The following is a 27,317-nucleotide window of genomic DNA, read 5'->3' on the forward strand; positions in this document are numbered from 1 at the left end:
CAAGAGTCAAGAAATTATGAATAAATATATGATTAAATCCTATACCCGCTTTGTCCAAAAGCACGTTTCTTATTTCAATAATTATAACCTTAAAATAAAAAAAAGAAACACACGAAATGACTATCGTAGTTTGTAGGTGGATGGTGTCAGAATAACGTAATGTTATTGACAATCAAAAAAATATTCTGGTCTTTTACTAATCACAATTTACAAAGCTTCATTTATTTTTAGAAATGTATCATTTTTTTATTATTTTAAGCCTGGTTGTGCCATGCTGCTTCATTGGGACTGATTAAAACTCGGGTGTGTTCATGTAAACACGACATACGTATGCATCGCCGCTTATAGATCATGGGGGGGGGGGGATACGATGGCTTACCTGTTTTCGGCCACCCTCCCTTACGTGTTTTTACTGATAGTACCGACAACAAAATGAAATGTTATGTTTCCAAAATGAAATGTTCATCCGCCATCTCTCCGTTGCACAACTACTATATGCTACGTCTGCCACACTTAATAATTGGGCTACGAATTTTTTTTTTATTTGATACATATCTTTTTAATTCCCCGTCTGGGTGTTTTTTATTCGTTCAAGTGAACCACTATTGCACTTTTTAAGTCGGATTTTAAGATCCCTTGCGCACGATATTTTATCTCACATTTCTCTTTTTGATAGTTATTTAAGTACTGCAACAGAAAATTAAAAATGAAGATGATGGATAATTTTAGCGTAAAAAATAGTTAATTTCGCTTGAAAACGCTTTGAATACTACTAAGTGCTCCATTATCATTGATTTGAAAACAAATTCGTGAAAGTAACTGGTCAAATGACTCGAAGAATCCCTTATCAAAGACTGATTTTTAATAATATTTATTTACAAAAGAAACACAATTCGACTGCGACACTTTTTTTACGTAAAAAAAGTTCTTATTTCGAGCAAAATGCGCGGGAAGCTGGCTCACATCCACAGGTGGCATGCAGGAAGAGAATCACATTGGAAAGTATCCGCGAAGCTACGGAAACTCGACACGGCAGCGTTGATCCTGAAACGACAGAAAGAGAAATATGTAAGGTGCAGTCATTTAGGTTAAATACGTGCAAAAATCTTTTTTGTATTTTTGACTTAAAAAAAAAGAAAGGCAGTGCTGCACTCTCCTTCCTGGTAAGGTTATAAAATATAGGTTTAACACTCTTTATTTCCCCCCCCCCCAAAAAAAAAAGAAAGAGAAAAAAGGAGGCAGCATTGTACACAGCTTATTGCATCATTCATTAGTTCTAAGGTGACTAGTGGAAGTTATTTTTTAAAGTTGTTGAAAACTGCTCTTCTTATTATATGGTAATACACTCCTGTTTGTGAAAATAGCAACACCACGAAGGACTTACGCGAGTGAGCTGAATATTGCAGGAAATGTAAAGTATGGCATGATACGCAAATGATTAGAATTGCAGACCGGTAGCTCATGCGTATGCTGAGCAGCGCCCTCTCTGAACGGCGGATCGAACCGAATATGAATAGACGCCTGTAGCGAGGCGTGTATGATTGCGTTGGAAGCAGTGGACGGACGAGGGTCGAACAGCTCGGAAATCCGGGGGTGGAACCCGAAATGTGACGTCAGCTCGCAAAGACAGACACCTGGTGCATATGGCGCTGACGGACCGCACAGCTTCTTTTATAGACAATTGACCAGCACAGTGGTCAACAGCTACAGGTGTTTCATTGTGTGCTTCATCAATTTAGAGACGTCTGTTGCAGCGTGGGCAGCGTGCAAGGATTCCTTTATACAGGATTCCTCTCACGCAAAACCATCGCCGCCTGCGGCTACAATGGGCCAATGTGCATAGGGAGCTGGCGGGCTGATTGGCAGCAGGTCGTCTTTTCTGATGAATCCCGCTTCAATTTGTGGCACCATGATGGCCGAATTCGTGTCAGGCGCAATGCCGGTGAACGGCACATTCCGGAGTGCATTATCGAACGCCACAGTGGACGCACACCCGGAGTTATGGTCTGGGGTGCCATGGCATATCATGGACGATCACAATTGCTACGAATTGTGGGCAATTTGAACAGTACCCGACACATAAACGAAGTTTTACAGCCCCAAGCTATTCCTTTCCTGCAAGGATTGCCAGAGGCTGTATTCCAGCAGGATAATGCTCATCCACATGTCTCCAGGGCTGTCAAATCCTACCTTGATTCGCAGCAGGTACAGCTTCTTCCTTGGTCTGCATATCCCCCGGATATGTCACCGAATGAACATGCGTGGGATTTCGTTGGGCGGTGTCTCGCTTGTGATCCTCCCCCTGTTGCTTCGACAGACGAACTTTGGTTGCACCATAGAAGCAATATGCAATACTCTTCCGCAGGCAGATATTCAAACTTAGTTTCACTCCATGCCGAGTCGTGTAGCCGCTCTTATTGCGGCGCGTGGTGGCCACACAAAACACTAATTTCTATCTCTTTTTATTGTTTGTTTGACTTGAAAATGTAACCATTTATTTGTACAATTACCACTCAACTGTGTATCAAATTGCATTCAACTATGATGTTGCAATTTTCGCAAACAGGAGTGTACTAGTGGTACCCGCAAGGCTTTGCCCGTTCTAATTGATGATTCGTTCGCTCTACACACAAGTAAACCACTTGAGATAATTCGGTTCAGTGTGGAGGTTCAGCGTTGTGGAGCAGCTGCTCGCAGGGGCGCCCCGTTCGGAGGTCACTGTGACCTCCCAAAAATTTTCTTTATTTGGTAAATTTTGTCTGACGATTCGGTAAAACTTGGAGTTCTATTCGGCAAAATATCATCATTCAGTAAAATTTGGAGTTTCCATTTAGCATCATCATCATCATTCGGAAAAATTTGGAGTTCCTTTCGGCTCTACACTATTATAATTCGGTAAAATTTGGAGCTCCATTTGGCAAATTGAGCATTTTAGCCCTCCCAAAAATTTAAGTTTGGGGCACCCTCGCTGCTCGAATAAATCGGTTTATTATAAGAAAAGTTGATTCAACTAAGTTGGCTTTAAACGAAGTTTAGTATCTTAGTTTAAAACCATTTATAGTTGAGACTTCAACACAATGTGACAACTGCAAATATTTTCCTGACACAAGTTTCTCTGTGTCTTTATGCAAATTCAGAAATGATCGCTACAACGACTGAAAGATGTTACTTACATAAGCTTTTAAGTATACTACAGTCAATTAGCGATAACTCTAAGTCTGATAACTCAACTATTACTATAACTCGAAGTTTTTATCAAGTCCCCCCGACCCCTTTGTCTTTAATTTTGTGTCTATTATTTTCAATATCTCGAAGATAACTTTCTTTAACTGGATGTTTTTTCAAAGCTGATTCGAAATTTATTTCGAAAGTACGAAGAGAGAGAGAGAGAGAGAGAAAAAAAAAAAAACAAGTGACTATGAGGGAAAAATTAATTTACCTTCACTTCAAGGGCGGATACAAGGGAGGGGCGATGGGGGCGTTCGCCCCCTCCTTGAGCCGAAAAACTAGTACTTTCTTCAAGTATATTTTAGATATTAAAGTTCCAAAAACGCAATTGTACATAATCTTAGATGGTGTTAGAAGAAAGGGCTATTTCGGAATTAAAGTTTTGAAAACGCAATCGTAACCCATCTCTTGTTACTCTGGAGATAGGGACTAGAACTATCAATAGGATTTTTTTTTAATTGAAGTTCTAAAATCTCAATTTTAGACGATCTTAGATGATAATTAGGGATAGGTTCAAAGGCTCACCCTGGATATGTTTTGAAAGAAACACCACTATAGGACGCCTTTGTTTACATAAGGGTAAGAAATGGGGGTTCAGTACACTCCTTCGAAAGTTTTAAGAGATTAAAGTTCCAAAGAGTGAACAGTAAAAAACAATCGCCCCCTCCTTGAACATTTTCTGGATCCGCCCTTGCTTCACTTGCAACTCCTGCACAATAGACCTCTAAAGCAAGAAGAGCACCTGTTGAGCCAATGTGCGATAAAGGAGTTACACGTGCGGAAATGAGTTAGCTTGTTTTCTTTTGTTATACTGTATTGTTTACAACAGGGACGTGACATGTTGCTGTACTACGAATTAGCTTTTAAGATGTAAAGTCAACTGATTGTACCTTTATTCAAAGGCTGACCGAAATTAAGCAGCGTTCCTAGTCATTCTTTGGTTCGATCATTTGCTAAGTTCATGAGAGACAGAGTGAGTTTTTTTTTTTTTTTTACTATTAAAGGTGTCTAAGTAAGTAAGTATTCCTTCAATGATATTGAAAGAAAAAGAGAAACTTCTAAAGCTGTAGAATCCATGAATCCGAATTTGAAACGAATGAAGATGTGCACCTTTCCTGAAGTAGAATCAGCTCAACTCAAGTGGCTCCAGCAGTATAGAATTCAAAAACATGCTTTTGATTTTTTTTCTCTCAATATTTTTGATTAAACTGCGCATATTGTGCTTGAAAACTTTTAAGTTCTGTAATTTTGTCTGTTATATGTATATATTAATTAAAATATTCGATGGTTTTTAATATTAAAATGTCGAAAATCGAAACTAGCGAAAAGACAAACTTCCGATAAGTCAAAGTTTTTCGCCGGTTCCTTTAGATCGAGTTATCGCGAATTGACTGTATTTAAGGTTTTTGAAAAGTAGAAGGCAGACTAATACTTTCAATTGTTAAATTGAAGATGTATGTAAATATTTTGGTTTCGTCACCAGATTTTTTGACATGTTTCTGGGTCACCAACTTGGCGACTATATTTGACATAAAATCCCTTTTTGGAAAATTTTCATAAAAATAATCGAACAAGGTAATAGTTTCACCTCTGCCAGTACAGTGTCAAGGTAGGAAAAACAACCTATCATTGTTATGATTATATTCTAAGCATAAAAAATTCTGTTATTAAAGCACAAAATTGCAAAAATATTACGTTCACGTGTTTTGGAAGCACGAAACAGGCGTATGCCTAGATCTGCGGATTTACAACTTACCTTTTTCGAACTGGAATGTATGCTGTTGGATCTCTTACGTCTTCATTGCTGCAAAAACCCTGGAATGAAACGATTCCAATTTCAGTTTGCATTCGAGTTTTAAACAAAACTAGCTACGTTGCTCAGCGTTACACAGTTTAACTCCTAACTAGTCTCTTAACTCTAAACGACTACATGAAATACACCACCAACTCAGTCAATTCCAGCCGAGGACTGCAGTTTCGTGCTTCTTAGCACTCATCAGCCCGGCATAGGAGTGACTGAGCTGGAGGTGGAAAACCTCTTAAGGAAGCCAAAAGTGCAAAAACATAACTTACTGAAAATACCATACCTTGCCTGCAATCTTCGAGTTGAACCGTTACCGTCGCAACAGAAAGCCCCAAGAACTGAAATGGTTGCTAAGGAGTACGTCATCAAGTTTAGGCAACTTTATTTTCACTAACATGCATATTCCAGCTTATTTTATGATGAAGTTTGATAGCATATGCCAAAGAAAGTTATTTCCGAAGGATTTGGAGTATATTTAAAACATTAAAAGTAAGTTGTGATATTTTTTGTCATATAACATTCTGTAACTGCTATGCCGGGCTGATGAGTGCTGAACACGCACGAAACTGCAGTCCTCGGTTGGAATTGACTGAGCTGGTGGTGTATTTCATGTATTTTTGCCATAGCCCTGGCTATTGGACGGTAACTTAGTGAATCTAAACGACTAGTTTTTCAAAAAATAACTTATTCTGAACGTGTTTAAAGTTGATTAAGTTTGCTACTGTATGAATTTAGAACTATCTCTTAAACCAGCTTAATAATTTCCCAGATAAGCCATTCAGTATGACAAAATATTACTAAAACTTGCGAGGTTTGAAAAACAAAACTATTGTAGCAGTTCAGGAAGCTTTATTCCTAAATACTTCTGTTTCCACCAGTTTCTTTTGAAAAACGTGAAATACCGGGGGAAATATTCAGTGAAGTTTCGGAGTTTTCCTTACAGTTTGCGGGGCGTTTCATGGCAGTATTCAACATTGTTATGTCCAAAGTTTAATACTAGAAGCCTGTTACCTATAACTTCATTTTAATAACTTTTCACAGAAGAATAGGTAGTCTGACCACCGATCAGATGGAAATACAAACTTCCGGTTTACAGGCGGAAATGGACGCATCTATTAGTTTCCAGGGATGCCAGCTTTTGCAGAGATGTATGCTAGCCTGTAAATTAAGCAGAGTCACATTGAAATTGACGAAGCACGAGCATAAAATTTTTACTTTTGCCCTCATTTAGGTAGACTCGTCTTAACTGGACGTTTACCAACTCCATAGCAACCATGGGTTGACTGTATATTAGGGTCATCTGGTATGTCACACGTCAGTGACAGGAACAGGGGACCCTCGGGGGTAATGTATATTAGGGTGGTTCGAAAAAATCGACTTCTTTATTTCGAAATCGCGTTACCTCTCAAAATTTGTAGTTTGGTATCCTCAATTAGGAAAAAATGACAAAAAAAGTTCTAAAATGACATTTTGCGTTTGCGCATGAGGCTGAAAAATAGAAAAAAAATGCTAAAAATTGAATTTTTCAAAAAATAATAAAATTATTATTTTTTTTTTATTTTCATAATGCAACAGCCATAAATTGTCAGTATGTAACGTAGTTTGAACCTAAAAAAAACATTTTATAGCTTTTACATAAAATCTTTCTTTTGCGCATACGCCTTAAATTGGGTTAAAATCTACTGCGCAATGTATGGCTCATGCACGAAATAAAGATCTTATGTAAAAGCTATAAAATACTGTTTAGGTCAAAACTACGCTATACACCGATACTTTATGGCTGTTGCGTTACGAAAAAATACAAAAAAAAAATATTAATAATAATTTTATTCATTTTTTAAAAATTTCAAATTTTAACACATTTTTTTCGAATTTTCAGCCTTATGCACGAATTTATACTTTTTTCAATTATTTTTCCCCATAGTGGATACCAAACTACAACTTTTAAGAGGTAACGCGATTCCGAAATTAAAAAAAATCTATTTTTTCGAACCACCCTCCTGTATATTTATCTCAAGGGTGCAAACACATACGTGAAATAAATAGCAATGGCGTGTACCTGCGCGTAAGCGAGGAAGAACATCTTGAACTCTCTCAAGTCCAATCCAGGTAAGATATCATCAGGGGTTACTGGGCACCATGGATTTCGCACTCTGGAAGAAAAATTTATAAACATAGAAATTTAAGATCTCGGATTTTCAAAACTGATTTCCCAAAGCCACTTTTTTTCTCTTCATAATCCTCGTCCATTCTTTACAATTTGAAATTAAATCGGATCCCACTTTGAGGCAAAAGAGTACCGGCACCTGTAACAGACATGCTTAAGGACATCGCTTTCAGGTTAACTCAATTTTCTGAGCCTTTTAATGTATTTATACTTTTAAAACTATTTTTCTCTCATGCAATTTGGCTGCTTCTGGATTCTCTGAATGTGTTCATTCTATTTTTATTTGCTCAATTTCGAAAAAATCCAACCCCCAGTAACAGACACCGACAATTCTGAGGATACCCAGTAACAGATAGGATGAGGAAAGGATGACTAATGGATCGAATTTCCCGTTTCTCTTCAAAATGTGCAAAAGTTCTTTATTTTTTAGGTCTAAAACCCTTATCAAACTCCCTTACCACCCCTTTGTTACATGTCACAGTATAATAAAAATACAGGTTGTTAGAGGAAAATATTTTTATTTCAACCAAAATGTGTGATATCACAACTAAAGCGGATACTCCCCCAGCATTTAACTTGCTGTTCCAAATAAAGGACTCATGCTATAGAAATATTTTCGCTAAACTCAATTACGTTCATAATTTTTTTCCATTTAAATTTTACAAACTTTTTAACCATTACTGTCGCAATTTAAATATTTTTAATAATGACTTTTTGTCAAGATGTTTTAATTTTTTAAAGGTACAATTTGTTTTAATTGCTATAGTTATGTTTTTGCTTTTGCTTGCATTGCAACTGTACTTGGATTTTTTCTGCAGTGTGCAATAATTTTAAATAAATAAATAAAACATAAACGCCTAGCCTTTGGTGTAAAAAAAAAGTGACTAGGGAAAACAACTAAAAGTTCCTCCCTTGTCACTAGCTGTCATAATTTTAAGCCCCCCCCTCCTCCCGACCTTTTTCGCGCATTTCCACATTGGATAACTTTTTGTTCGACAGCTTTTTTACTTCCCCATAAGTTGATTTAAACTCATAAAACAACTACTGACCGTTTATTCCACTAAATTTACAAATTTTTCAATATTTAACAAACGTTTTCTGACAAATAAAGTCCAAATTCTGCAATTGTTAGTATAATTAAGTATTGTTATAACAGCGAGATGAAGTGAGAGAACATGAGTACTTGTAAAGGTTTTGGCATTTCATTTACACGAATGTAATAAAGTGTCCAAAAACATAAAGTTTAATTTCAAATACTGCTAAAAATATTAATTAATACTTTAAATAGTAATATTTAAAACTTTGTAGTAGAAAGTTCTAATTTCTGTCAAGAATCCTTATATATATATATAATAGCCAATGATCTGATAACGCTCCTGACGTCCATCAACAATGAAACTCGCGCCACGGCATCGGTATGATAATTTTGATAATATATTGTGGTAATGTTTGACGTGCAGGGAAAGGCTTTGCTGTGACAAGGCTGAACTGGATCCGGTATTTTAACTGTTTTACTGGTAAGACTATGTCATTTCAGGGGAATGGAAGAAACGAAAAAATGGTCAACAATGGACTTCACCTGCTGGAGTTTAGGGTTGATCCACTGGAGTTAGGATTAAAATTTCAACTATCAAAAATATCTCCCAAACAGGCAATGGCCTCGTTCAAATGTAGAAGCAATATTAAACCGTCATTCCTTGACGGGCGATTTTCTAGTGCAAACATATTACGCATTTCACATCATACGCGTTGTAAATGAAAGAAAGGGAAATTTTTAAGGGGAAAAAGATACTTTTTAGAAAAGTAAGATTTTCCATTTTAGAAGTAACATATAATGAGCTTATCGCGATAGCAGTGTCTGAATTAGCTCATATCCGAAAAATGATTCCTGTTCTAACAATATCAATAACGCTACACGCAAGGAAAAAAAGAACACGTTTCACGTTTTCAAAGGCATTTTCAAAAATTTTCTCGGTCGGGAGTAAAAACTTAACACAAGATAATAAGTCTAAATAAAGTTAAAATTCAACAAACATATATTTCAAAAAAAACAATTTTCTTGAATGGGACAAGATAACTTGACTTGAGAAAAAGATGAATTTCAAACAAACCATAGGGTAACGGCACCAGTAACAGAACGAGGGGTCCAGTAACAGTCAGTCGTAAGTTTGGATTTAAATACTAATAAGAATCATAAGCGGGTGAAACTGGATGTTGCTGCGACCCATGAATGCGGTGCAACCATCGGGTGTTTATCAGAGTGAATTTCATGAGGCAGTTGGTATTTACAAGGCAGTGGTGGAAGGAGCAGCCACCACGAGGTCTGCCAGTATTTCATGTTCATCTGAATTAAATAAAGCTTTAGTTCTAAAAATAAAGAACTTTTCGCACATTTTGATGAGAGAAAGGGAATTTTGTCCATTACTCATCCTTTCCTCATCCTAACCTGTTACTGGGTATCATCAGAAATTTTGGTATCAGTTACTGGGGGTCGGACCTTTTTCCGAAATTGAGCAAATAAAAATAGCATAAACTAATCTAAAGGAGAGAAAAATAGTTTTCAAAATCTAAATACATTAAAAGGCTCAGAAAATTGAGTTAACCCGGGAGCGATGTCCTAAGCATGTCTGTTACTGGTGCCGTCATCCTACAACATAAATTAGATTACTTTTTTTAAAAATGCAATGTTAAGTAAGTGAAGTAATATTATACATCTACATCTCTCAGTTTTGCGCCGCTTTACAATATTTATCATAATTCAATAAAAAATAACCAAATTGAAGATGTAAACTAAATGAGTATAATTTACTTCGTGAATAACATCTTTTAATCAAATTTATACCTTTTTTCAAGTTATCTTTAGTTGAAATGTATATAAAATTTATTCGGATTGTTACCTACTTATATTTCTTTTTTCCCCATTTCCTTTCCTTCTTCTTTGAAAATTGTTTTGAAATTTTGGTCCCACTTGCGTAGCACACCATAAAAGCTTACATTTTTTTGCTTTTTGCATATATCACATTTTTCTATGTCGATTCATTTACGCAAACCAAAAAAAAAAAAAAAAAAAATTAAGTTGAGGATTTTTTAATTTACTTCTTTTGTTTTCGAAAAAAGTTTTTAAAAAATTGAATTAGTCTAAAAATTATTCAATCTACAGAAAATAGAAGCAATTTTCTTTTTTCTCGCTCCAAACTTACAGTGAGTTTTTGAACATTGTAAATATATTTATCGTGTTAAACCTATGTTTTTAAGCTTCCCACAGCATGCTTTTCTTTTCTAAAATATTGGTTTAACGTCTCAATAAAATCATATGAATATTTCCTCTCAATATAAATTTATTTATACTTTGTACTCGTAACAAGAATATTTTCCCTTAAAATTAGGTTCTTCTTTTATTACATTTTTACACAAATAGTACTTACTTCGTATGCTATTTCCAGAGACATTCTATCCAAGAAGATTACTCGCATAGCATCGTGCCGATTTTTCTGTAAAAAGGCAAAAAAAAATAATACTGAAATATACAATTAAGAAAAAAATAAAAATGATAATAACATAGCTTTTTTTTTTCAACAAAAAATGTTTATTTTTTTCATTATTTTATGGTTTTCAGAGGGTGTGGTTTAAGACCTAATGCAAAATGTTTCGGCTCATTTTCTCGTTAATTTTTCATAAAAGGCTAAAGTGCTTAAAAAATTAATTGCAAAAAAAAAAAAAAAAAAAAAAAAAAAAACCACTAGTTTGAAGTTAAAAAAAAAAAAAAAAAACAGGTGCAAACCACTGGACTAACTTTGTACGAAATTTTAATGATGTATAGAGTAACGGCACCAGTAACAAACAACTGTCCAGTATCAGACAGTCGTAAGTTTGGACTTAAATAATGCTAATTTTAGGCGGGTGAAACGGATGTTACTGTGTGGCCCATGAATACGGTGCAACCATCTAGTGTTATCAGGGTGAATGTTACGAGCCAGTTGGTATTTATAAGGCAGTGGTGGAAGGTTATTAACAGCCACCACGAGGTCTGCCGGTGTTTCATGTTCATCTGAATTTAATAAAGCTTTAGTTCTAAAAATAAAGTACTTTTGCACATTTTGAAGAGGAAAGGGGGATTCTGTCCATTGCTCATAATTTTCTCATCGTGTCTTATACTGGGTATCAGAGTTGTCGGTGTTAGTTACTGGGGGCCTTCTTTCGAAATTGAGCAAATAAAAATAGAATTAACAAGTTCAAAGGATCCAGAAGAAGCCAAATGTTAGATGAGATGTAGTTGCATGGGAGAAAAATAGTTTTAAAAGTCTAAATGTACATTAAAAGGCTCAGAAAATTGAGTTAACCTGAGAGCGATTTCTTAAGCATGTCTGTTATTGGTGCCGTTACTCTATAAGTGCTATGGAGTCTCCTGGACGCAGGCCGGCCACAGACAGAATTTCATAATTTCTTTGACGTTACTTTTTTTAATATATAGAGAAAATCAGAAAAACATTAAAATTGCACATAGAGATTTAAAGCTAAAACAATTTTAGTACCTTGTAAAACTCTTAACTTTCTTGAAATTCCTATTTAACTTTCATGAATAACGGTGTACACCTACCTCGGAATCAATATCAAAATTCTCTGCAAAAAAGTTGAGTAGGCATTGACTGGCATTTCTAGTACTCAACAAGGCGTCCCAGGTGGTCTTTTGCTCCGCAGGCAGCTCTCCCACTTCTGAAATACGGAATGTTCAACGTGAGTTAGTATTCCGAAGTTCGTGAAACAAATATGTTGACTAAAGATTTAAGGTTGGTAAGAGCTCTCTTGCTAACTCTTTGTAAATAAGGAAGGCAGGGTTTATGAGAAAGCAGCCCCTCCTCACTTTTAGGAAAGGTTGATATAGAAACCATTTCGAATATGGGCCATCTTTTGCTTTTGTCAATTCCTCTCAAGGTTTTTGGTAAAAAATTATAAAAGAGGTTCATTAACAATCATACAAAAAAAAAAAAAAAAAAAAAAAAACTAATGGAAAATTTGTTCTTAACAAAAATAAAAACATTGACTGTAATTTGGAATTTAATAGGAATACAGGGCCTGCATAAAAGGTAATGATACTGAGCTGAATTCTGAGAATTTATTGCAGATATTAATACTCACACCTTAAATTCTTCAAAATAGGACCTTTGGCCTAGCACACACTTATCCCAGCGAGTCTTCTAGGCTTCAAAGGCTGCTTTGTAGTCTGCTTCCACAATGTCCTTTAAAAGTCTTCTACTAGCGCTTTCACGGCATCCAGAGTTCCATGGTGATACTCTTTAAGTGATGTTTTCATCTTCGGGAATAGAAAGAAGTTTGCTGGAGCTAAATAGTGGCAGTAGGCGGGGTGGAGAACCGTAGAGATGCCATTATTGACCAGAAAGTCTCGGAGGATGAAGCAGGTGTTTCCATTATTTCTCAAGTTTTCAGCGATGATGCTGTGAACTGTCATTTTATCAAGTCCAACTACATCTGCAACCATTCTCACACATAACCGGCTTTCCGAGTTTAGCACAACTAGCACATCTTCCACATTTGCGTACGTTCCGCTGGTTGACGGACTCCCTGTTTGAGATTCATCCTCGACGCTCTCCCGGCCATCTTTGAAGGGGGTTGTGCCACCGAAACACATGCGCCTTCAACAGAAAATTACCTCCGAACATTTGCTTACACATCTCTAAAGTCTCTGAGGCCGATTTACCAAGTTCCACACGAAACTTTATAGCGTAATGTGGGGCCCGAGTTTGACCTTCTGCCCCACATGCAAAGAAAGGGACATCCTCCCCCATTCTGCTAACAGTTGCATCTCATAAAATAGAAAATTAGAAGTAAACTCATTTTGGCGGGAAAGCCGTGACCATTCCGAACGGTTATTGATGACGCGAAATTTAAGTTAGTGATCGGAAACAGTAAATGATGCCGTGACCATTTCGAACGGTTATTGACGACGCGAATTTAAATGTAGTGATCGGCAGCAGTAAATGATGCCGTGCAAATTTTTGAATGTTTATTGATGATGCGAATTTTAATTTAGTCGAAGGCAACAGTAAATGATACCGTGACTTTTTCTATTTTGTTAGAGAAATGACTTTGTTTGCATTCATTTAGTTGGATTCATCTTATCACTTTGTACCTGTAATATTATATCACTTTTAAAATAAGACTCAATGATTTCTTCGGATTTTAAATGGTGTCTATAGCTTTACGTGGTCATGTCTAAAAACAATTTAAGGCTCTTGAAATTTTTTTTGTTTGATTTTATACTTGCTGATTTTTTTTTTGTGAAATGAAATTATTATTTATCGTTTTAATTTTTCTCTATTATGACGGATCGATATTGAAAACGTATTTTATTTGTGTTTTTTCGAGAAAATTTATCGCTTTATTATTTGTTTATTGAAATATTTTGCCAGAAAAAAAATTGTGTAATCATGCAAAATACAAACTCCGAAAATCCTCCCGCGGGTGCCAATTCCCTTCCCATTATTTCAAAACTAGCCACCTTTCAGTCCCTTATCCCACAATTCGATAACGCTTCTGCTGTCACACCCCGATATTTTGTACTATTAGTTGATAGTCTTACCACGCATCCAATTGTTCCGATGAAGAGAAATTGTTCGTTATCAAATCACTAATCCGAGGTGACGCATTAAATTACTTGATAAACTGCCCGGATCTATCTTCTGAGCTTAACTATGATAATTTCAAAACAAAATTTTTAGATTTTTTTGAAATTAAATTCAGTTTAACATCACGACAACAACTATTTTCATCTTGTAAAATGTACAAAAAGGAGCCAGCTAAACACTTTGCTGCTAGGGTCGCCACCGCCACATTGAAATTTTTTGGCGATATCGCGTTAGAAAACGCCGACGTTAAGAAAATTTATAATAACACAAAATTGTCCAAATTCATTGACGGCTTACTCCCAGAATTTAAACAATCAGTCTTAATGAAAAATCCCACGGAGTTCCAGGAAGCGGTCGACTTCGTGGAATTGCTACAGTTGAACAGAATTGAAAATAAACACGCAGTAAATAACACAAACACTCAGACAACCACCTCGCCGACTAACTGCGATTTTGCTACCATCCTGTCCGAACATGCGCGTGCCACGCACGAAATGATCTCTTCATTAACTAAAGATATCCAGGATTTAAAAATCTCTTCAAACTTTCGCGAATCTCGAAATCAATATCAACCCAGAACAAATAACTTTAGAACTCCACCTAATTATAGGCAAAAATTTTCAGGCAATTGCAGATCAGTAAATACACACGGGCAAAATAATTCCCGAAGCTTCAGACCTCCACCCACATACGAACAAAACAATGCACGACATTGCGAAATTTGCAATAGGACGAATCATTACACTAGCGAATGTTATTTTCGAAATCGCACAAGAAATGGCACCCCCGTCCTCCCCCCGCAGAATTAGCTCTCCAGCAGATCCCCTTACAACAACTCTTATCTGCCGCGCCAAAGTTTCCACCCTCACTTTCAGTCCTAGACCCAGAATAACAGAGATCAGCAGTGCGCCTTTTCTCAATTTCACCCCTCTACAAATCAGCGTCCTTTAAACTAGAGGTGGGGCTCGCCGAAATAAAAGAAAAAAATGAAACGGTTAGCGATCCCCAAACCGAGAAATATAAGCCGTTTCCATGCGTCTTGAATACCCAGAAAATTGACCCAAATATTTCAAATTTTTATTTACTCGTATTAGTAATGAAATTTGCAGGCCTCGACACTGTTTGTCTTGTTGATAGTGGTGCTAGCGTTAGTCTCCTTGATGATTTTGTGTACAAGAAAATTAAAAATGATCCTTTAATCAAACCAGTTAGTAAGGACAGTTTGATAAAAACTATTTCAGGCGAAACTTTAAAATTTGAGTGTTGCATTTCAATTCCAATAACAATAGGTGATAAGCATTTTCGGCACAATTTTTTTGTTACAAAAAATTTTCCGTCGCAATACAGGGCTATTTTGGGCTATGATTTTCTAAAATTACACAAATTTCAACTTAATTTTCACAATGACACGCTTGCATCCAATACTGTTTCAACGAGACTTTATGATGCTAATTCCACTTCATTTAATAATTTGCCTTCGTCAACAGACACTCTCAGGAAAAAGCACACACTGCAACCACATGAAACCAAAATTATTGATTTATCTGTCGATATCCCCGCTAAAGTAGGAGACGACATTTTGTTAACTCCAATTTTACGTAATCCATTTTTAGAAATACATACAGCGGTTGCAAAAATTTCAAAAGATAAAACTGTTTCAGTTGTTATTTCAAACCTTTCTTCGGAGGAAATATCCCTCAACAAAAATACAAAAATGGCAAACATTAATTCGGACATTAAATACGGGATATGAAAAAAATAAAACAACTAAGGAAGGATGAATTTAAGGAATCGGATTTTAATTTATCGCATTTAGATAATGAAACAAAAACCAAACTTCTTCAACACTGTACAAATATGCAGATATTTTTAGTACCAGAATCTACACTATGGGCAGATCAAATATAGAAACTCCGAATCTACACGTAGATCTGTGCAAATTACCTTCCACACGCCCTTATTCCGTACCCGAATCTCTTCGGTCCGAATTAAAACGGCAATTGAATGAATTAGAAGAATGTGGGGTAATTGAACGTTCATCTTCCCATATAAGTTTCCCACTGATAATGATAAAGAAAAAAAAATGAGAGTAATGACCCTACAAAACAAAAATGGCGGATTGTGGGGCCCGAGTTTGACCTTCTGCCCCACATGCCTAGAAAGGGACATCCTCCCTCATTCTGCTAACAGTTGCATCTCATAAAATAGAAAATTAGAAGTAAACACATTTTGGCGGGAAAGTTTTCCCATCGCTTGTTTTGAGTAAAAGACACTTGGAATTCCGAAGGGCATTTTCCTCTCTCTGTGACACCCGCATTGGGTCAAAAGGGGTTAGCTTCTTTCGGAGCTTTCAAACATTTTCCCGTTCCCGAGTCACAGCTGCAGGATATAACTTCTGAAGTTCTGACATTTTCGAGCCCATAAAATAGAAGACTTGGGAATAACAAAATTCCATTCTGACACTTTGCGACACTCCGTACTCCATAAAACATAGGGTTTTCCTGGAAGCTGGCTCTCCAGATGTTGAACCATGATACTCTGAGAATGTGCCCGATCAGGGAACTACATCCCCCGGTATAAAACGGGGGAGTTAGGATTTCTCGAGGATAGAGAAGATAGTGTTTTGAGGGCAGAAGAGCTTTCGAGAGCTCTGGTTTTCTCCGAGACGTTTTATCCGGAGTCATGATAGAAACGTGGAGAAAGGACCGAAATCTTAGCACGTACTATACTAGCTCCCACTTCCCACTACTTAATTTAAACCAGTAGATTAAAGTTTAATTCCTTTGGAGAGCAGAATCATGATGTACTTAATTATTAAAATCTTTAATATTTTGAATATAAATGTTTACTTCCTGACTAAATATCTAAGCTTAGTTTAGAATTGTATATGTACTATTTTATTTAATAAATATTCAATGTGTTATAATGAATTCAACTATTATTTCTACTATATTCTACAATCCAAAAGTCCACCAAATCAAACACAACGCTTTGTACCTAACTCTACTATGGGGTTTCGGCCCAGCAGTAACGCTGCTCAAATGTTCTCTGCATTTTGGAGCTGGATCCGACGTTTGCAACACAGGTACACTATAACGACGATGCTGCCCGAACAAAGACACCTAGGCAACTGCGGACAGGAGTGAGTCCCAACTGTAACCCCCACCACAAACCTATCCAGTTTGAGCGCACTTGAGACGTACAGTCGCATCAAGAAACGAGCTGATGTGTGCATCACATGACTTCCTTTTACACCAATTTAATGCTATTTCCCCATTATTGCAATTTTAATGTGATTCAGTGGCTAACTTTCTAAATTTCACCAACAGTGGCCAAATTAAAACCAGATTTAAAAAAAAATCGCCAACTTTGTCGCCAAGTTGGCGACAAAACTTGGCGAAAAAAACACTGTCGATTTATCGTCAAGTGTCCGCCAAATTATAACACCACTTGAATTTGCAAAGAAATTTACAATGATTTCCCCCCCAAAAGGGGCAAAATACCCCTTTAGAAACACCCGAATGCAACCGAAAGGGGGAGGCGCACAACTAAACTCCACTAGGAGTCTACGCACAAAATTTCAACTTTCTAGGACATACCGTTCTTGAGTTATGCGACATACATACGCACGTATACGTACATACAGACGTCAAGAGAAAACTGGTTGTAATCGTTTCGGGAATCGTGAAAATGGATATTTCGCGTCTCTATACGTTCTTGGGCACTTATCCACGTGTGGTCGAGTCGAAAAAAAAAAAAAACTCAACATTCATTCGGGGATGAGCAAAATGGAAATTAAGGTCGATGTTTGAGTGAAATTTTTTTCGCGAATACAATACTTCCTTTTTTGTAGAAGGAAGTAAAAATGAGCCTCATTACTTATTATGTAGACCCTGTATTATCAAACTTAAAATGTAAGCCCACGTAATTAATAAAGCTTAGTGTATTAGTATTCAAATGCAAAAATGCATGAGATTTAAACGTGAAACGGAATAGTCGGCTAAGGGAGTTCAGTCAACCCAAAAACACGTGTTTTGACTGAAAATATAAGTCGTAATGGATAATTTCAAAGTGCAAGATCAACAAATATTATTGACAGAGTTCAAAAATTTGATAATGCAAGCTCAACAAATAACGTCGATTGAAATTTAAAACTCACAAACGAAGGCAACAAAATATGTCGTCGAAGAACATAGAAAACGAATACAATTTTCTTTGTTAACCTACGTATAAATTTATACATTTAGCATCTCCAATGCGTTTTCTATTTAATGTTGTGGTTAAAGACTTTGATTTTTCTTTTTAAAATACTGACGAGAATGCCTCGAATAAATTTACTTTATCTACCAGTTTGTTGGCACTCTCAGCTTCAATGAGATGGCATCTGCTTGGTTATTCTTGACGAGTCCAAACTAGGACGAAACTGCAGTCCCTAGATGGGATAACCGGGTTGTCGGTGTATGGTATGTGCCTTTAATGTATTTTTTATGATTTTTGATGGAGGCAAGCTTTTTAATCAAACGCGAAACTCCAAGCATCGTTAGTCGTTTTACATTTTATCTTGCACGCTTAAAATTTTCAAAAGGACCTATACTAAAGAAAGTATAAGCATTAAAAAATTGTATGAGAAGACATTCTTAGGCATGTCTGAGGAAGCAGAGAAAAGGGGCCATTCATTAATTACGTGATGATGATTTTGTTAATTTTAGACCCCCCTCCCCCCACGTAAGGGTACGTAAGATTTTTAAAACCTCTCCCCCTTATTCTTCCGTAAGATTCCATTTCGTTTTTCAAAACAATAAAATAACGGATTGTACATCACTCGAATCGCTATTAAATTCACTATTATTAAATTAAATCATTTTGTGTAAAGAAATAGTTACTAAAAAGTTGGAATCCAGACTGAATGTGTTTTCAACATTTTTTTGTATATGACGCGAACTAATTAAAAGTAAAACATGTCATACATAGTGTGATTCTTTTTACACTTTAAACTATTCATTCTTTGTAAAACAAATAAAAAACAGCGCCATCCTAATACGTTTTTACTATCTAGACGCAAATGAAATATCATTCCTGCCGAGCCACTGCGCAGCGTGATTTCTAATGTAAAATATCGACAAAAAATATTACGTAATACTACTTTGAAGGGGGGGGGAGGGGTTGACCCCCACCCGAAATACGGCTATGTAGAGATTTTTCCAACTCCTCTCCTTCTCGGGACCCTTACGTAATTAATTAATAGCCCCAAACCAGTTATTTCGCCAAAAATGCCTAAAAACGAAATTCATAAATCCTGTCTAACAATAACGGTTACTAGCAGGGGCACTCATGTGGGAGGTTACGGGAGGCCAATGTGATCTCCAAAATTTTCCTTAGTCGGTAATATTCTTCTAATGATTTGTCAAATTTGGAGACAATGTACAGTATTGCATTTTTTTAATGATGCCTAATATGTAATCTTTTCTCATTCGGGGTAGATGTGGAACAAATCCGAATTTTATCGTGCGGTAAAATTCGGAGTTTCATTCGGTGAATCGAGAATTTTTCTCTCCAAAAAATTTAAGTCCGGGGCTCCCCTGGTTAACAGACGCAAAAATCAAATCCATGTCCAACAAACTGAAGCTTATTTGATTTGGTACTGTACTGGGAAAACTATCTCTTTTCCTACCGAGCATTCAGACACGTTTTGCAGGCTGCCATAAATTAAACGAGCTAATGGTGCGCATCACATGACTTCCTTTTACTCCCAATTTGATGTCATTTCCCCATTACTGGCAATTTTAATGTGATTCAAGAGTTTACCCTCTAAATATCACCAACAGTGGCCAAATTAAAACAGATTTGAAGAAAAAAAAAAAAATAATTAATTTGAATACTTACATTTTGAATTCAAATTATGTATTTCGCAATCACGAGGTGCGACAGGGTCCTAATCATTGGAGTTATTGTTTCTAGAAAAGGCTCCTGTCCCCCCAAGCTTGCCCCTCCTCCTGGGTAGTTACGTGTGTGTAGTTGTGTGTGTGTGTGTGCGTAGACCTGTGTGTATGCACATAGGCGTGTGTGTATATATGAGTGTGTATATGTACAGGACATAAACGCCTCCGAACAGGAAAAACGGATTCCGACGGGCCTGCAGAGGCCGGTGGGCGGTGGTGCTGCAGAGGCCCCTGGTTCAAGCTGAAAAAGAACCACAACGCCAAGGACGGTCAAGTAAGAACAATAAGCAATCGTGATTGCTCAAAAAAAAAAAAAAAAACAGCCAAATTTCTCGCCAAGTTGGCTACAAAACTTGGCGGTTAAAAGACTGGCGATATATCGCCAAGTGTCCGCCAAATTATAGCACTACTTGAGTTTACATCGAAATTAACAATGATTTCCCCCCCCCCCCAAAAAGGGCAAAAGACCCCCTTAGGAACATCCGAATGCAACTTAAGGAGAAGCACAACTAGACCCCACTAGGAGTCTACGTACCAAATTTCAACTTTCTAGGACTTGCCGTTCTTGAGTTATGCGACATACATACATACAGACGTCACGAGAAAATTCGTTGTAATTAACTCGGGAATCGTCTTTATGGATATTTCGCATGTCTATACGTTCTTAGGCACTTATCCACGCGCGGTCGAGTCGAAAAAAAAACTCAACATTCTTTCGGGGGTGAGTAAAATGGAAATTAAGATCGATTTTTGAGTGAAAATTTTTTTGCGAATGCAATACTTCTTTTTTTGTAAAAGGAAGTAAAAAACACAAACGAATACGTTATTTTTGTGTGTTATGAAAAGTTTTCAAATCAAGTAGCATTAAATATTTTTTCAAAAACATCGAAAACATGATTTCAAGTTCATAATGTAGTGCATTTAAAATATTTTTCCTTTTTTTTTTCGAAAATACAGAACAGAAACCAATAAAAAGAAGCAGTTATTTAAAGAAAAGTTAGTTATATAGTTACGTACCCATAGAAAGCAAAGATTTCGATATTTCTCTCGCTAGGAATGCACCAAAGCCTCCGTAGTTGAGATAACTGTAAGGAAAAACCGCTATCAAAGATGAAACATAATCCCAAAAATTACCCGGGATAATATCTGGACTGCAACTCTCCGGCGTAATTCCTGAACGTTGGAAAAACTTTTATGCTGAGAAAATTCTTTAACAAAGTAGGGAAAAAAAAAAGAAATCTAAGATTTCTCTTTGTAATTTACAACACTTTATCAGAGTTGTTTATTCATTTGTTTTAAAATTTGGTTCTGCGTTTTTATTTTTTTTTAAATTGCTCTTTCAACTTCTTTTTAACAGCAAAAGTATTATATGACACAGGAAGAAAAATATTATACATTTAAAAATTGTAAGACGCTAGGGTATTTTTCACCGTCCAAGAATTACAGCATTCCTGTAGTAATTACTACACATTAACTATAATTTCAACTGCAAGTGCATTTTCTTTCGAAACTGGTAACTTCAGTTTTAGTAAAATTTTGATAGATATGATTTTTGTCCAGAAATCATCCCGGGTTAATGAAACTGTAAAGTTACAAACTTATTTCATATCAGTGTCATGCAAGCTAGTGTAAAATATTTAGTAGTATGAGTTAAAAAGAATGTATAAAGTAAAGAAACGAAAAAATAAAAAAAAGATAGATTGATAAGAACAATATTCTTACTCAGTAGTATGAAGTCGAAGATATGGATCCATCAGCTTATCAAAATATACAAGGATGCTTTCCCCGTTCGAGTCCTTTACAGAACCAGAAACCAGTGCCCAATGTCTGGAAAAAAGTACATTTGAGGATTTGATATTACAGCATTACAGCTTTTTAACACATTGACTGCTAGGGACGAGATAACTCGTCCTCCAGAATTATGCTGTATGCGCTAGGGACGAGATAGCTCGTCCTCCAGCCAACACGTTGCTATATTTTTTCAGCGGGTTCCATTGGCTTTTCTGGCTGTTCTGCCGCTCATAGACGAACATTTAGACAAGCAGGATCGGATTTGGAAGCGTGGAGGGCCCGGGGCCACAAAGGAGTGGAAGCCCCTAATCAGGATTCAAAAAGATCATCATATTTTCAAAAATATCCGATACTTTGACATATATCCGAATATTTTGATATATATGCATGTATCCGATATTTTCGATTTTTTGACCCGCGAAAGTTAGGATATTTTGTAAAAATTTTATTGTGGGGGGCCCCTTTGTTGTGGAGGCCCAGGGGCAGTAGCCCCGCCTGCCCTCCCCTAAATCCGGCCCTGTAGACAAGGTTCAAAAAGAGAACACAAGATTGCGCCACTACTGCGTTTGCTGTGAAAACATTTTCTGATGCAAGCAAACGTGCGCGCGATCAAACGAGGTAGCGCGCGAGTTTTTTGTGCTGTAGTCTGTGGAGTAAATAAAAACGTAAAATGAGCAAACGTAAGTATATGTCGCTCGAAGATGCAGTGAAATATGTTACTTTATCGGATGATGAACTAGTTGACGATGGTGACAGGGACAGTTGCAACTTGAGCGACAGGGAGATCGACAACGAAGAGACTAATTTCACCAACCCTGAGCCTGCTCTTATAGACCTTCAACCGGCATCCATTGATAATGACCTTTCAGACGGTTTCATAGCTGAAACAGAGGGCAACGCTGAAAATGTTTTTCCAGTTGCAGAAGAAGAGAATGCACAAGAAGTACAGGCGGTCGCGCAGGGAGTCCATATATTGGCTGTCGACGACGCAGTCAATGTGTTAAGTAAAAGCCAACTAAAATAAGGTTTAGCTTACTCTGCGTAAACGCTAACAAGAGGAATAAAAAAAAACCACCTTGATTATAGTAGAGTACGATATATTTCAAATAAAATTCAACATCTTACTAAAAAAAAAAAAAAGCGCTTACCCAGATATGACCTCATCCTTGTTCCGGAAATCATGGGACAGTTTCTTGAAATTATGAAGAACCCACTGCCTGTAAAGATCGACGACAATTAACGTGAAGTTTTCTAAACGAACCTGAAAAATAGTGAAGCACTTTTTGACGCTTATCTGTAATGCTTTAGTTCAAAACATTATGCATTTGTTTTGAATTTTAAAAAAAAGGTTAATTTATAAAAAGAGAGTTATTCAATGTTCAGATAAGGTCTGTCATTTTCATTTTTCCCGAAAGCTAAGATTATAACTAAAAGTTAAAAGAAAAAAGAAAGAAGGAAAGAAAAAATCCGAAACCTACGTTTTATACGGTCTTAAGGTCCCCGCGGTCATATTTAAAAAAATCCTCAACTTAAAAATTAAAATTAAAAAAAAAAAACCTTCAAAAGTTCGAAATAATTGCAACTAAAATTCAACTAGATAAGAGTTCCAAATTCTAAAGTATATACACTGCTCGACATTGAAAATGCAATACCAAGAAGGAGTGGTAAGAAAGTGATGAAATTTAAAAAAAAGACAGAGAAAGCAAGGAATAACAAATGATCTTAATTTCAAAATGATAGGCAGAATACAGAGCGAGAACGGCGTCGGCTCAGGAGGATGTAGGACCACCGCGGACAGCGATACACGAAGAAACACGTTTCGGCATAGAGTCAATAAGGGTGCGGATGGTGTCCAGAGGGATGGCTCTCCATTCCCTTTCAACCATTTACCACAGTTCGTCTTCTGAACGAGGCAGGGACAGAGTCTGCAAACGGCATCCAATCACATCCCATACATGTTAGATTGGTGACAGGTCAGGAGAGTATGGTGACCAGGGAAGCATCTGTGTGCCTTGGAGAGCATGTTGGCAGATGCGAGCACTGTGTGGTCGGAAGTTATCTTGCTGAAAAATTGCATTAGGTAGCCCTTGAAGGTCAGGGATTGCTACTGGCAGCAGCACATTATCCAAGTATCGTTGGGCCGTCATAGTGCCCTGAATACGAACTAGAGGTGATATGGAATTGCGCCCCAAACCATTACGCCACGTTGTCGTGCGGTGGGACGTTCCACAGTTACTGCCGGATTAGATCTGTCTCCACGTCGACGCCACACACGTATGCGGCGACTATCACCGGATAAACAGAAGCGGGATTCATCTGAGAACACGACATTTCGCCATTCTATCATCCACTTCGCTGTAGTCCGGCACCATACTAAACGTTGCTGTCTATGTTGTGGGGTCAATAGCAGCCTTCTTAGCGGACGCCGTGATTGCAGACCACGTGCGACCAAACGGTTCTGGTTGACACGGGAACATTCAGGGTATCTTGCACCTGTTGCAGGATCGAGGAACAAGTGACTTGTGGGTCTGCTACAGCTTGTCGGTGGATGCGTCGATCCACGCGTTCTGACGTCACTCTGGCTGCCCCTGCACCCCTCAATCTTGCCACATTTCGTTGTTCCAACCATCTTCGGCACAGCCGATGCACCGTGCTCGCATCCATGTGGGTATCAGCTGCGATTTGACGTACTGACCAACCTCCCCTTCTCAGTCCGATCACCATACCCCTCGTAAAATCGTCTATCTGCTGGAAGTGCCTTCGTTGACGTCGCGTCGGCCTGTCATTTTCTCGTGTTACACGTATCCGCCAAGACAAAAACAAAAGTTTTTCGATAATTCTCCTGTCGGAAATAACGACACGAATATTGCCCATTCTGCAAGTTCCTTCCCTTATATTTTACTTCACGTGCGTCGGAGAGCTGCGCATTTCACATCATTTACATAACTCAATGATGTACGTCTACTCTAAAATTTGCATAAATTTCTGAACATTCCTTCTTGGTGTTGCATTTTCAATGTTGAGCAGTGTATATATAGAGTAGGAATCGTGCAGAAAATGAGACAGGAACATATCACCCTGTTAGAAGAGCAACAATGACGACGTGCTGTAAAGTAAGAAAAGCAGTATATATTTATCCTCTATATTGCTATTGAAAGACAAACGTGAAAGTTGATGTGTAATGCTGCGATACGGAAAGTCACATGACAAAGGTTCGTACGATTAAAATAAATACTCTGCACACATATAATCTACTTCTACCTAATTTATTATTGTAAATTGCTATATAGCCCCTGAAGATATGTAAATGACCACTAGAGTAAAGTGGTTAACGCGCAGTAACTGCGAATTTTTCTTTTTTTGAGCAATCACGATTACTTATTGTTCTTATTTGACTGTCCTTGGCGTTACGCTGATTTTATTTCCCCCCCCCCCCGCCTCCATCTGCAGCACCACCGTCCACCGGCCTCACGATGCTGCTCCTCTAGCGAAAACCGTCTCCAGGTTGCGTCCATATCCTACACACACACGCATACATACACACATCTACACATACACACATACATACACTCATGACTGCACACACACACACGCACATACACACACTCATGCCTGCACAGACACAAACACCCACGCATATATACACACACACACTCTTGCCTGCATACCGACACAAACACACACTCATACATAAACATACCTATACACACACACATACCCACACACACATACCCACACACTCATGCCTCGACACAAACACACACGCCTATACACACACACACTCATGATAGCGAAAAACATAATTTGAGTTCAAAAAACCATTATTCAAATTAATTAATTATAATTTTTTTTTGTCACCTATTGTAAGTTAGCTTTATTGTACAAGCTTGCTTATTTGGTTTCCGCCGAAAAAAAAGGCGCGGAAAAAAAAAAAAAAAAACCCCGCACAATTCCAACATTTTCCTAGTGTTAGTATTGAATCCCCCACACATTTCTTCAAGTATCTGCAAAACTCATTTCTGCAGATGCTGCCGTTTACCTGCACACGGCAGAATAAGTCACAAAACGCTGCGTGGCAATGATTGGTGAAAATGGGCCATATTTATGTCAGTTTTTTGATTTCGAATTGATTTTTATGCTTGTGATCTTTCCAAATTTAAATGTATGGAGCTGCGGGAAGTATGAAAAATTCGGTTGCGTATAATTCATTAACTTTTTTTTTTCTCGCATCAAACTCTGAATATCTTGTTTCTACTTCTATTTTGCTTATTTTGTTTCAACTAGTACCTCGGCTAACGGTTGCGAAAATAAATGGTCACTCAAGTTAAACGTGGGATACGGTGCACCAACACCTCCGTAATACTAAATGCCTATCACTTTCTCGCTCTTAGCATAATGCCAAAATGAACTCTGAACGAGGGAGGACCTGTCAATGTTGGCACGGAGGCCACTGCCGTCTATTGAAAGTATTAGAAATTAATAGCAGATAAATTAACTACTGGTTAATGTCTAAACCTCTAAATCTAAACTTAGAAATCAATCAACTAACAATTAGATATGAATTGTTTGGATCCATCGCGATAGCAACGCCTTCGTTGGATGGCCGCTGGGTAATGATGTTCTAAGAATTAGTACGATATATGGATGGATATTCAGGAGGAGAATGTTTAAATCCATCGCCGTAGCAACGCCATCCTTGGATTACCGTTAGGTAGCGCTGTCCTCCGTACCGGAAGTAAACGCAGTCATTGACGGAAGTTCACTTTTTGAGGTAAGTGCGATAGGCATTTAGTATTTCGAGGTGTTGGTTGTACACGGGGTTTTGTATTGGCTGGGACAGAAAAGAAAGCGCTCTTATGAACGTTGTTTTGACTTAATTATAATAAATCACGTTTACAGTGTAACATCAGCTCTTCAAGTTTTGGTATGTGTTCTATGTGTGATCTCTGGTGACATGGCAGGTATCGATGCAGTTTCTCAGTTCCTACCATACTCAGCATAGAAGATGCATTGTTAATGATTCTAGCATTTTAGCTATCCGTAGCTTCAAAATGTTGCTATCATTTCCCTTATACTTACAGGAGCAATTCCTTCAGAAATGGAAGCACGAACACTTTGTTTCTGACAAAATCACACAAGAAAAACTCACAAATTGTTAGATCTGGAGCTTTCAGTGGCCAACACAGCAATGTGGCCACTGGTACACCTAGGAAGTATTATGGTGCAAATTGCATATTGATACGACAGCTTGTTGCTTTTCTATGAATTTCGAAAATGTGTATTTTAATGTCTTTTGAACAATTTTATGTAATTTTGCTGTAAAATATGGTTTTCTGTCGTAATGAACAGTTAATTCCCTTATTTGAGGATTTGCTTTGTTTGTTGCTTTCCTCCCCGGATTACCCGGCCTTTCGATCATTTGGCTTGCCTTTTAAGCAGTTAGCACGTATAAACGAGGTTGGTTCATACTTTTCACTTTACGAAGGCAACAACGTGGGTGAACATGCGCATAGTTGGGGAGCTGAAATGTACGTGGCACAGTTAACGAACTCAAACTTACCGTAATTACAGTACAAGTAACTTACTTCTGGAATGTTTACAATGAGACTTCTGTTGTTGGTCATCTTTCCAAAAGGCAACACCACTTTGAGGCGAGAAACCTGCAAAGGAAAAAGAACGTAAAGGAGTTAGCCGTATAAATCAATAGAATATCGGTTACACGTACAGAGTTTCAAGAATACAGG

General features: G+C 37.4%; 1 protein-coding gene across 1 annotated transcript; it reads right to left on the bottom strand.

Moving 5' to 3' along the window:
- Positions 1-855: 855 nt before the first annotated feature.
- Positions 856-27,229, bottom strand: LOC129226123 (uncharacterized). Its single transcript, XM_054860722.1, has 9 exons — positions 27,159-27,229; positions 22,722-22,834; positions 21,505-21,609; positions 20,800-20,867; positions 11,797-11,912; positions 10,625-10,690; positions 7,092-7,185; positions 4,985-5,043; positions 856-1,044 (listed from the first exon to the last, which is right to left on the bottom strand). Exons 1-7 carry the CDS (start codon positions 27,195-27,197, stop codon positions 7,153-7,155), a joined length of 540 nt encoding a protein of 179 aa, XP_054716697.1. The 5' UTR covers positions 27,198-27,229; the 3' UTR covers positions 856-1,044; positions 4,985-5,043; positions 7,092-7,152.
- Between the last annotated feature and the right edge of the window lie 88 nt (positions 27,230-27,317).

The sequence above is a fragment of the Uloborus diversus genome, chromosome 7 (genome assembly GCF_026930045.1).
Source record: "Uloborus diversus isolate 005 chromosome 7, Udiv.v.3.1, whole genome shotgun sequence".
Lineage (NCBI taxonomy): Eukaryota > Metazoa > Arthropoda > Arachnida > Araneae > Uloboridae > Uloborus > Uloborus diversus.

Bases quoted from the DNA above. Each gene is read 5' to 3' on its own strand.
- LOC129226123 (XM_054860722.1), bottom strand. From the start codon at position 27,197: ATGACCAACAACAGAAGTCTCATTGTAAACATTCCAGAA. The intron at 20,868-21,504 runs GTAAGAATATTG...TTTTCCTTACAG, and splicing joins CTTCGACTTCATACTACTGA to TTATCTCAACTACGGAGGCT. The intron at 11,913-20,799 runs GTACGTAACTAT...TCCGTATTTCAG, and splicing joins GAAATCTTTGCTTTCTATGG to AAGTGGGAGAGCTGCCTGCG.